The sequence below is a fragment of the Ursus maritimus genome, unplaced genomic scaffold (genome assembly GCF_017311325.1).
Source record: "Ursus maritimus isolate PB19 unplaced genomic scaffold, ASM1731132v1 scaffold_29, whole genome shotgun sequence".
Taxonomy (NCBI): domain Eukaryota; kingdom Metazoa; phylum Chordata; class Mammalia; order Carnivora; family Ursidae; genus Ursus; species Ursus maritimus.
Window position 1 is genome coordinate 27,003,340 of NW_024425452.1, and position 12,244 is coordinate 27,015,583.

General features: G+C 38.0%; 1 protein-coding gene across 2 annotated transcripts in view; it reads right to left on the bottom strand.

Moving 5' to 3' along the window:
- COL12A1 (collagen type XII alpha 1 chain) overlaps window positions 1–12,244 on the bottom strand; it is a 111,531-nt gene that overhangs the window by 47,314 nt on the left and 51,973 nt on the right. For both annotated transcript variants that reach the window (XM_040643676.1, XM_040643675.1), the window contains 11 exons: window positions 11,165–11,307; window positions 10,723–10,852; window positions 8,690–8,826; window positions 7,449–7,578; window positions 5,489–5,628; window positions 5,009–5,141; window positions 4,873–4,899; window positions 4,391–4,533; window positions 1,787–1,916; window positions 1,205–1,344; window positions 648–777 (listed from right to left, as the gene is read on the bottom strand). In XM_040643676.1, the coding sequence (XP_040499610.1) occupies window positions 648–777; window positions 1,205–1,344; window positions 1,787–1,916; window positions 4,391–4,533; window positions 4,873–4,899; window positions 5,009–5,141; window positions 5,489–5,628; window positions 7,449–7,578; window positions 8,690–8,826; window positions 10,723–10,852; window positions 11,165–11,307 (1,383 nt within the window). The remainder of the gene's footprint in view (window positions 1–647; window positions 778–1,204; window positions 1,345–1,786; window positions 1,917–4,390; window positions 4,534–4,872; window positions 4,900–5,008; window positions 5,142–5,488; window positions 5,629–7,448; window positions 7,579–8,689; window positions 8,827–10,722; window positions 10,853–11,164; window positions 11,308–12,244) is intronic.

The following is a 12,244-nucleotide window of genomic DNA, read 5'->3' on the forward strand; positions in this document are numbered from 1 at the left end:
AAGTCTACTTGAGCCAACAACATCATCTTTCTAGAGCACTAATCTCTTACCAAAAGAAGCCACCCATACTTGCTTCCTTTTAGCCATCAACATGTATATTTTTAAAGCCAAAGAAATTATTTATTCGTGTGCACAAAACCCTGTAAGCAATACTATGAACAGTAAAACTGCTATAAACTGGTTTTTCAAGATGTCAATGTCAAATGAAAGCCCGCAGAATTCTGATGACCAAAAGCACTTCATCAGCAAATCAGAGAAATGTGTGATCAAGTACTGTGACAAACAATTCACACTCTGAAAGCCAATTACAAAGCACTGCTTCACACAAATGTGTAAAGCACAAAGCAAAGCAAAATGAGCTTTTGTCAGTGAAAGAGAATGACTGAAATAGCAGACTGATGATCATATGCACGTTCATAAATCCTCATAGTATCATTTCAGAAGAAAAACGCCATCATAAATGTGTTATTTCAGACATCAAAGTGTTAACAGTTGTTGGTATTTGGAAGATAACCCATGGGTAATTGGTATATATTTATTTTATCATTCAGAATTTTCCAAATTTTCTTAATGGGTCTATGTGGCCTTTATAATGAAAAGCAAAATTTATAATGAAAAAGCCAAATTTTTCTTCCTTCTCAACTTACATGTCCTTCCAGTATCTGATGTGCGTCCTCCATCACCTTCAGTATAAACAGGAACTACTGTAACAGTGTATGGGGTATCTGGCTGCAGATTCCTAAGAATGGCGTAATTGGTATTCCCAGGGATTGGTACCTAGACATTTTAATAAACACAAAGCACTTGAAAAACTTGTAAAAGAAATAATACCTCAAACAATATAATACTCAAAATACTAACTCAAGACCAAGTCAAGAAACAACTTCTGTAATATTGGGATATAAAGATGTGCCTCGTATGAACTGTTACAAGAGGTTATAAAGACTTCTCTAGACCCCTACGCTCACTCTAGGATCCCCCTTTAGAAATTCTGGAAATGATTACTTCCTCCAGCTCAATCCCCTACAACCCCCCCATCACCCTGGCACTAAGGCAACAATCTATTACCCTCCATCAAGTTCTAATAAATGAATATGAACTTTTTCAGCACTAAAGCAAATTGGGTAACATTTTTAGCTTGGCTTTTAAATCATTCAGCTACAGTTTAAATAAACATGAAATTTTCACTACAGGACATAATTACCATTTCCTCTGGAACACCTGCTGTTGGTGCATAGAAGAGCTTGTACTGACGAGGGTTTCCCTCCGCATGGTCCCAGCGAACATTCAAGGTGCTGGTAGAAGGGTCATACACTCTGAGATTCCTCACGGTATTCAGAGGTTCTGCAATGCACAGAAATCACCTGACACTATGTTCCTAACAACCAAGCACACTCAAAATGCAGGTTCCTTGATATTTCCGAGGTACCTCGAACAGGGCAGGGACCCCACAGTGGACCCCCTACAAATATTTGTTGAGGTACTGAATAAATAAAAGAATGTCTGTGGTAATCTGATACACATGTCTCCTCTCCACAAGATATTTTGGTCCCAGGGTGTTTTGCTTTGGTTTTTTTGTTTTTTGTTTTTTTAATCCTAGAAAGTAATAAATGTCTTTCTCCATAAACAGAGACCGGTAACTCTGAGCAAGGATATTAAAAGCAATTAACATCATTTTTTAAATACGTTAAAATTTGATTAGCAAAACTGTGTCACCCCAGTGTTTCTAGGTAAAGATGGGATTCTGTGGTAGCTATTAAAGAAGCTACGGGAGTCTGGTACTTACTGGTCTTGCCTCTTCCTGTCATCCGACCTCCTTCACCATCAGGATACAGGGAGGACACAGTGATGGTATAAGGAGTGTCGGGCTTCAGTTTCTGCAGGACCACACTGTTCTGCCGCCCCCCAATTGTGGTCTGGAGCAAAACAAGGGTAAGTGTTAGCCTTGTTCTCTCCATCTCACTGATCTGTTAGAGAAAGCTCTTTCTACAAGGGAGCTGTTTGAGACCCTGGCCAAAATCTGGCAACACATACCACATTGAAGGTTTAAAATATATCTTATGGTATAATTTTAAATGTAAAATATGCACCTTAAATCATAAAAGGCATTCTAAGCCTTAAACTGATGACCTCAAAAAGATATTCCAACTTGCTCACCGCCAGCGTAGCAAAATTTCATCCAAAACACATTTCACAGATCTCTTCCCCCAAAAGGCATTAATCATAAGTGAGCTACAAAAGAGCTTTAAGATAGCAAAGAACTGCCAAATATTAGAGAGTCCACACCATTTGCTATTATTTTTACTTTTTTACAGTGGTTTTTTATTTGCTTTAGGAAACACATTAAGATGATTCAGCAAAAGATCTAAAACTTTTCCCCCCCAAACTGCCATTCTAACAGCATTAGCTGTGCAAACTACGTGACTGGACCCTTTGCCAGACCATTCTCAGGCCGGGGTTCCCAGCCATCTCTGTGATTCCAGCCTTGCGGTATGAAGCTTTTCAATTTCCTCCAATTACAGAGTTTGAAATTTTTTATTCATTGCTTAAGGTGATCTAGCTATCTTGTTGAAAGAAAATTTGTATGATTTGTTAACAGTCTAACAAATTCAAATACTTATGTGATACTAATTAAAATCGTATGAAAATGGCACGTTGCCCATGAAGAGTACACATCTGGAGGCTGGATGCACTAGTACAGTCCAGATGTTTCCAACTTACCACCCATCAACTCTTTGAGTTCCAGAGAAAACCTCAGTGAAACACTGTACGCATCCTCAATATGAGCAAATTAAACAACAGTGGCTAATTTTGCTAAATTGAATATTTAACATTATGAGAGAAAAGTATCAATATCCGCACAAGCCATTTGATATTTAACAAATCTGAAGGCATCCACTTAGTAGAACTATCCCTATGAGTAAGCAGAGGGCTGTCTACCTACTTCTTCTGTCCAACTCTCCAAAATAATTCTAATAAAAGTGATTCATTACTTTATTCCAAGGACTAGCAGTAAAGTGCAAATATCCCTAAGAATAACAAACCTCAAGGAATTATCAGCTAATGCTTTCCAGAGGGTGAGTTTATGAGACTCCTTCAAGTTAAAACAAACCGCTGTGAGACAGTAAAGACACAAAGGACAGCAGTTGGAGGGTCACTGTCACCAAGAAGGGAAATGCTGAAGACAAGTCTCACCTGCTTTACAGTTTTACCTGGCCTAGCATAAGCAAAAGAAGTTCTGCTTCTGACATGGAAATATCAGTTCACCAAATGTGTCTTATCTTACTTCCTACAAAAGCCAGTTGACTACAGTTGGTATTTAGTTTATTTTCGGTAACCTATTTAATTAGACAAAGTTTCTATCCAAAAATACCATCTAAGACTAATTGTACGGAAACCTCAAAAGATCAACTCAAAAGTCACACTGAGGATGGGAGAGTTTCTGGTTCAGCTAAGCCCACTTAATATGCAATATCAGAAACCTTTAACCACGGCCAGCATCCACCCCTGCTAACATCTCTAAACTGGGAAGAGGTAGAACCCATTTGCTGGAGCTCAGCAAGTCAGGCGACTAATTGATAATAACTCATATCTCTAAGACTATGTGAGGAATTACTATAGTCCAAAGCATGTTAACAAAATACTGGACCTTACCAAAAGAGGCATTTGAAATAAATCAGGAAGCATCCCTCCTGGTGTAAAAAATCATGGTGCTTCCTGACCTATGACCATATACGTGCAGTTCTAGTCACACATTTCACAAAGCAAAGCTGGAGAAGGTTCAAAAACAAACAACTAACGTAAGCAAGGTGAATGGACTAGGACTCTCCTAAACCAGGGAAGACCAGAAAAATAAAGAAGATGAAGGCAATTGACAGTCATACCATCTTTCTCAGAAACCTCTATTTGGATAAATATAAAAATGATAAACAGCATGAATTAGGTGAACAGCCACCTAGATCTGGAAACTCCAGATACAAGAGATCCTTTATGACATGCCACAACTGGAAAATTACAATAACAGAAATTTGGCAAACTTACAGTATTTGATTAAGTTAGAGAGATATGGATGAAAAATCTAAAGACCAAAAAAATCTAGAAATCTTCATAGATAATCCAGCCCTAGCAGTTTTTAAGGGAAATGTGCATGTATGAGGCACATGCCTGATGCTGTGGGCCTACCTTCCATGAAAAGCAACTTTCATCCCCCATGAGATTGTCCACTGAGTTCCCATCAGGAATGGAGTCAAATAACTCCATTTATTATGGTAAATTTTGCATCTCTCAAAGTAGTATGACTGACTATACATTGCAGGGGGGGAAGGAGTTTGAGGAGAAAAGGTAGAATTTGTCCAAGTTATATATATATATTTTTTTTCAAAAAAATTACCGTTTGCTCATTGCCCTCTCCTGTTGAAGGCTGGTAAGTGATTCTGTATTTCTGCACACGACCGCTGGCAGGATCCCACTTAACAGTCAAGCTGTTAGAGGTTGCGTTGTACACCTGAAGGTTTCGTGGGCCACTTTTTGGAGCTGAAAAATGATTGTTGAGAAACAGAGTAAGCTCATAGAATGAGGCCTCTTCCCAAAATGAACACCATTCACAAGAAAATCAGTATACTTGTAGGTTTAGGACTAAACCTCATGATAAATGATGGTCATGGAATCTTAAATGACGCCTTAACAAATGGCAGTAAAGCAACGTTTTTTCAAGAAAGGTTTAAAAGAAGGTCCCAGTTGATGCCTTCCAATTTAAAAGCAGAAAAACCATTTACAAGGGTTTTTGTGGTATTTTCCATTCATTCACTTGTTAATTCGCTCATTCATTCATTCATTTGGTCATTCATACGGCTCAGCAAATTAAACTCTTACCTTGTGTTGTTAAGGGTATCAAACGTGCTAAAATAAAAAAAAAACAGAATTTGGGAAATATTACTAATATAGCTATAGCTCTTTTTTTAAATTAACTTCAAAATAACAATGTCCTATTTGAAAGCTGAACACCTACGTGTGCGCTCACTGCCAGTCAGGTCATCGCTTTCTGACTCATCAGGATAAATGGCAGTAACAGAAACTTCATAGAGAGTGTTCGGGTTCAGGTTTTCAAACACCAAAGTATTTTCATCTCCATTTAAGATGGTCTTAGTGAAAGAGAAAAAAAAAAACCCACACAAAATTAAGTCACCATGTCTATCACACTCTCAATGGCAGTTTGTTGACATTATTTAGCCAGATGTTCTTCTGCCTTTGATGTATGCCAGGAGCTCAAATGTCACTAATAGGAAAGGATGCTTTTCAGGAAATAGAGGTAATACATATTTCCAATAAGATTCGTTGTCACGAAATAAGATTTTTTTTAAAAAGGAAGGAAGGAAGGGAGGAGGGAAGGAGAGGAGAAAGGAAGGAAGGAGGGAAGGAGAGGAGGAGGAGGAAGGAAGGAAGGAAAGGACACAGGGAAGGAGGGAGGAAGGAAGAAAATTAACTCTACCTCCATCTTATCTGAGCTTCCAAAAGGCGCCCAGGTTATCCTGTAGAGGGACACATCCGAAGCTCCATGATCCCAAGTCCCTCGGAAGCTCTCTGGTGTTACTTCGGTAATCCTTAGGTTTGTTGGGGCTGGCACAGTGCCTATCATGAGATAAAGCAGGACTAAGTTTCTGAACAAGCAATATAATAAAACCACCTTGTTTTATTTTCATGAACATGAGGAAACAGGCTAAAAATATTGTTTAGAACCAAGTATCTTACCAATTCAGTTCATAGTCTTTTTTCCTGATTTTTTTCTCTACTACATCTGTTATGCTTGTGCAAAGCTGTCGGTCCACTCATATGCACCAATTTTCACATCCAGACACTACCCTACCAAGTAAGAACTGACGCCAAGAAAGCAAGTGAGATTGCTAAGAGGGACCACATGGTAAGAAAGTAGCAGAAGTAGAACTGTCTGATGTTAAGGAGTAGGCTGTGCCATTTGACAAGAGGCTCTGATCAGGTAGAGACAGCTAGGTATGAAAGGAGAAGTTTTGAGCCTCTAGTGAGGGAGTTACAGAACAGGAAGTAAAAGTCCCAGATTTGTATTGATCCCACCAATAGCTCACTAGATGAGGCAGGGCAAGTCATTTTAAAATCTCTAGACCTGTGCTGTCTACTATCAGAGTCACTAGCCATATTCAGCTACTGAGTACTTGAAATATGGCTAGTCCAAATTGAGATACACGCTAAGTATAAAATTAAAACACACTGGATTTCAAGGAATTATTATGGAAAAAAATTATGTGAAATATCTTAACAATTATTCTGCTGATACATGTTGAAATGATAATATTTTTGATATATTGGGTTGAATATAATACATTATCAAAATCAGTTTCTTCTCTTTTTACTTTTTCAATTGTGGGTACTAGAAAATTTTGAATTACATAAGTAGCTCCCATTATATTTCTTCGGAACACTGCGGGCTCTAGACCTTAACTTCTTAACCACTATTCGAGTAGGAAATTATGCACTGAGCACGGTGCCAGGCACTGGAGATGCAAAGCTGTACAGAGTAAGTATGTCTCTGCCTTCACTGGGGGAGAGAAAGGGGAAAGCAGAATAGATAGGAAAAAACCAACAAGCAATCATAATTGGCTTAAATACTATGGAAGTACCCTGAGAGGGAAAGAAACAGACATCTCTGGAAGCAGCAACAGATGGAGGTGAGGAGGAGCCTGCCTAGGCTGCCCTGCATCTCCCCTGCCTCTCCACTGTGCAAGCTTCCCCTTTACCTGACATCCGACAGCGTGCAATGTGAGCGCCACTACACCATCCCATGTGTTGTCAATTAATTTTTCTTATCTCCATAATGGAATCATGAACTAGTAAGCACAAAGATACTTACATTTTTTTTATCCCTGATAGCACTTCATACATAGTAAAATCTCAAAAAATATTTGATAACACAACTTTCCCAGAGAAAATGTCCAACATGCATCAAGAATATACTTCCTCTCCATTGCCCCCCACACTGCATACACGTGCACAGCCACACACACAAAACACACACATATACACACCAGTTAAGTATCTGGAAGATGAATTAATGACAGTGGTTGATAGAATAATAGGAGGACAAAAATTACCATAAAAGGAATGGACATGTTGAATCACTATATTGTGTACTTAAAAGCAATGTAACACCATATGTTAACTATAGTGGAATTAGAATAAAATTAAATTAAAATAAAAAACCTAATTGAAAAATAAAAATAAAAAATAAATAAACTAAAAGAATGGACATGAAGGTAGAAGACGGGAAGAAAATAAGTGAAAAGCAATCTGTGAATTCAAACATTAAATACTCAAATAAAAAAAAAATAGCACCAAGAAACAAAATGACCCAATAAGTTCAGTTACACAGTCACGTAGTGTCGTTTCTCAATTATCAGTGAAGCATGATCACAACTTACGGGTAGTTTCCTGAGCAGTCACTGGGGGAGACTCTCCCTCGTCATACACTGCAGAAACACCTACTGTGTACAGGGTTTGTGATAAGAGGTCTTTGAGAGGGGTGCTGGTCCGTGACCTGTCTACCTCTACCTGTAATAGAGCAGTGGAACTATTTTTATGAAGGGTCTAGAGTTAACATCTCTGTTGTTTACTGCACAAGAGCATAAGAATTATGCTACAAAAAATAGCAATGTTTTCTAATATGCATAAGAGTCCAGGAACTGGAGACAGTTTAAATGCTTCCAAAGTGGGAAAATGTATGTAGTAGAGCTCTGTCTGAATGCTAGGGTTTGGTAAATAATGACTTCTTACAGATTCAAACAACCTAATCATTTTTCACTGACAGTTTCCCTGTTTCCCTTTGTATACACTGCCTGATTTCTCTCAGGAATATTCTCCTGTGCATTATCTCATTTGCTGTGCACAAGAGCCCTGTGAGACCCACTGGTGATTGTGCCTCTTTTGAAATTGAAGCCCAGAATGAAATGAATGTGTGGATGTGTATAAATCAGCTTTGGTAATAATCCAGCTGACCCGCACAATCAATAACTAGGGACTTACAGGAATTATTTCTATCTTCCAAAAACGTCTCTGAGATTCTGATATTAATACGCCCCCAAGCACACATTAGTTTTAAACCCATTCTCTAGTGAAAGCACTCAATTTGCTCCCACTTTGAATTAGGTTGTCATGGAAACAGATCTCTGCCCCAACATCATCTCAAAAATGCTCATGGCCAAAGGGACACTCGTTTAAGAATCCATTTATTTACCCATTCTCTCAGTCCTGCTCCATTGTCCTATCTTCCTATTATCTGACAAACTCCCTTCTTCTTTCCTGCACCCCTTACTAGCTTTTATTTTTAGACACATTATTATATGATTTTTTAAATAATTCATAGAATGCAGAGCACCATAAAATGAGAAGGAAGTACTATCTGTATTCTATGACTCTTTGTCCACTAAGGAATGATGATTTTGAGATTAGTATCACAGAAGAAAACATTTCTAAAATAAATGCAACACAATCCAATATATTATTGATATTCAAAAATTGCTCTACTAATATAACAAGCTTTCAACACTATATTAATGTAGTGACAGATATTCAAAACATGCTATCCTCTGTACTTGTTTGGGTTCTGTTGTTAAACCTACTAGGAAAACAAGTATTTCCAAATCCATTTTAATCTTCAACCTACCTCTTTGACATCGTCTTCTGGTGTTTTGTAGCGAACGATATATTTACGCACTTTTCCAGGCACGGGTTCCCATAAGACATTCATGGTGCTGTGAGTCACGTCTCTGAGTCTCAGATCTCGAGGTTTGGGTAAAGGCACTGGAAATGCACGAGAAATGAGATCCAGATGTGGCTCTCAACCACAAAGCTCTAAAGCATTCACACAAGCTTTCAAGGAGTTGTTTAGAGAAAATTAACAGTGTGCAGCAAAATAACTTTAAACAAATAGCTCTGATGATAAAAGTATGATGATTCTACCAGGTAGAGCTCAATTCCTCTTAAGAAGGATTTTTTTAAAATATGAGAAGTTGAAATTTTTATTACAATTCTAATTTCTCCTTTATATGTAAACTTCCACTCTATTTTCATAAGGTCTTACTTGCTGCTCAGCTATAGTAAATCATAAGTCACCACAAATGTACAGCTCGTGTTTCTTTCTCAGATATTTAAATCAGTTAAGCTAGAAAACAAAATCGAAAGAGTTATGCTCTCTTAAGAATGCAAAATGATAGAAAAACAAAGGGCTATGAGAGTGAAGAATGAAGATGGGGCAAAATTAAGCACCCAATAACTTAAAAGAAAATCCACAGGGGCCTAAACAGTTACAAGAAAATCCAAATGATAAATTTTTGCCGAGTCAAAGACTTACCTTAAAAAGAACAGAGGTGAGGATAACTAACAAAGAAATTTTCTTTTGTTACATGAGACAGATCTCACTTTTTAACTGCCCGTTGACCAATTTCATTTTGTCTCTCATTTCAACTCTGCATCTCTCCTCCTGAATGTCTCCCTCCACCTCCATGATTCTGCACCTTTATCCCTTCAATGTTTTTGTCTTTTGGCATCTCTCTGTGGCCTCCCTTCCTTCACCGGGGCAGTCAACTCCATATCAAATCCATGACCACACTTGCCTTTCATCCCACTATGACTCTTGGGTCTTCTCTCCCAGCACTTCGAGGACACATGTCTCCATCCCTAGTTGGCTTCCCACTCTTTCCATCTGCCACTACCCCATTTCTACAAAACCACCAGCTCCAGACAGGGTCTAATATATAAAAAGTGATTATTTGTTGTCAATGAATTTATATTGTCCTGCCCTTCAGGGGCTCTTTCTCTTTTCTGCCTTATCATGCTTCTCAGTCCCTCTTCTCCCTTGAAGATTCCTACCGTCTTCTTAATTTCCTTAGAAATGTGGGCTGAGCCTCAAATTTAAGCCAAGTCATTTATCTCATCATGACCTCAACAAGCATAAAACAAAACTTCCAGCCAGGAAAGGCAAGGGTCGTAGGTACAATCCTTGTCACTTTTCAAGAAAAAGCACCCAAATGCCAGTGAAACAAACTGAAACCACAAAAGGAATTAATCAACACACACAGAAGAAGTGCAAACCACAAAGGAGTTCACTTGCTCTACACTGCCTGGTATTACCTAGTGGTGCATTCCCAATACCTAGCATGGTGACTGAAGTATAACAGACAATATGTTTTTAGATTGAGTAAACTGATTAACTCACTTAATTGAAACAGACTTTTCTATATGTGCCATAAAGAACCTACTTCAACAAAAACTTGGAACATCTTAATCCTAAGTCTAGTATCTTCCTCCAAAATTACACTCAGCCAACATTCCCTTCTCACTAGTGTTATATACCCTACTTCATAGATCTACAACAACGTCAACTTTAAGATGCACCACTATTTTATGTTCTATTCCCTGACTGACACTTGGCCAAAAGTACACCATCAATTGTAAGAAACATTTCAATATCAACTATATTCAATTTGGGAAAAAAAAAATACATCCTAGGATCAATTTAAGATGCTGCCGTAAGTCTAGAGTTAATTTTAATTCTCAAATTTGATCGCTCTAAGGAATAACCCTGTAACTTGTGCATAAATTATCAAATTATTGATAGCATCGTTGGGTGAAAGAAAAATCCTAGTGAACATTATGTTTACAGCAATAAAGAAAGAAAGAACACTGGCAATATCTTACACGTGACTTCTCGAGCAGTGACAGGTTCACTAGTGAGGTCGTGCAAGGCAGCCTGGACTGTAACTGCATACTCAGTGTTGGGAAAAAGATCAGTCAGTTCCACATCATTCACTGTTGGCCCCACGCGCATCTGCATATGGACATGTCAAAAGGAAATAAGACATTCAAATCAAACGTTTCAACTTACTGCAGATAGCAAATTACAATCTATTTGTAACCACTAGATTATAACACAGCTTTTCTTTTTCATCTCTCTGACATGAATTTCCTTCTTCATGCCAATGTTTTTTAAAATGTGTCACAGGTCCCAAGTCTAATTTTCTATTTTTCTGTTTTGCATGTAAAGTTATAAATGAGTTCATAAGTAACTGCAATTTAATGCGGACTCTAAAACTATAAAGTCTCAGAAAGACCCAGTGATAAAGAAACAAATATTTCCCACCTCTTTGGGTTTTCTTGGTTCTGTGGCGTTGGTGGGTTCATACGACAAGGTGTAGCCAGTAGCCCCTCCCACTGGCTGCCATTGCACATGCATGGTGGTAGGGCTAACATCATAAATATTCATGCTGACCACAGGGACCGGTACTGTTGGAATGTAAAGGCAGACATCAGTCTAATTCCTGTCATTCTACTAATTTTTTAATTATTTTTTACTTAATAAGTGATATTTATGTATGCTAAATAGAGAATGAGTTGCTGTGAGAAGTCAGTGAGAGTCAATAGAATTCTTTCCTCTCCCCTGAAAAAGCCAATCTCATTGTTCATTGTCATCTCATACTCAGGACTGCAAGTTACAACTATTTCATTGGGGCAGAAAGTTTAAATTTCAACTGGCATCCCAATGAATCTATATGGGAGCCAAAATATATACCAACTTCCTGAGATTTCAATCTCTTTTTCTGGAACATCTTTACGTCAACTATTTTCAATCTTCAATCATAGAATTTCATACATAAATAAGCAGCACAGTATTTTACTTCATCTTTCATAAAAAAATAAATGTAACTGAGAGTGCCATACATTACTAACTGGAACTTAGGGGATTCATGGGCTTTTTAAAGATAGGCTCATGAGGCATAGTAAAAGATTTACAGTCTCCTCTTCATTTAATACCCATATGGCTTGGTATATATTGTCCAAAGATTGAGTTTAAAGTTTTAAGGAATTAGCAGATTAATCTTGCTCATTTTGAAATATATTATTTCCCACCTCCTATGGTGCCATATGAAGGTTAGTAAGAGAAAAGATGGAGGAGGGGTTCAAGATGGCAGCATAAGAACTCTGAAATCACTTCCTCCCATGGATAAAATACATTTATAGCTACATATGAAATCATATCCTCTGAAAAGGACCTGAGAACTAGATGAACAAAGAAAAAAGAGACATATCAAGCAGATAGGAGATGTAGAAACTCAAGCTTGCCTGGGACCCCACCCCAAGCATGATGACCCACAATTGGGAAGGAATTCCCAAATTATGGAACTTTCCCTCAAGAAGTGAAAGGAGTGTGCCCCACATCAAG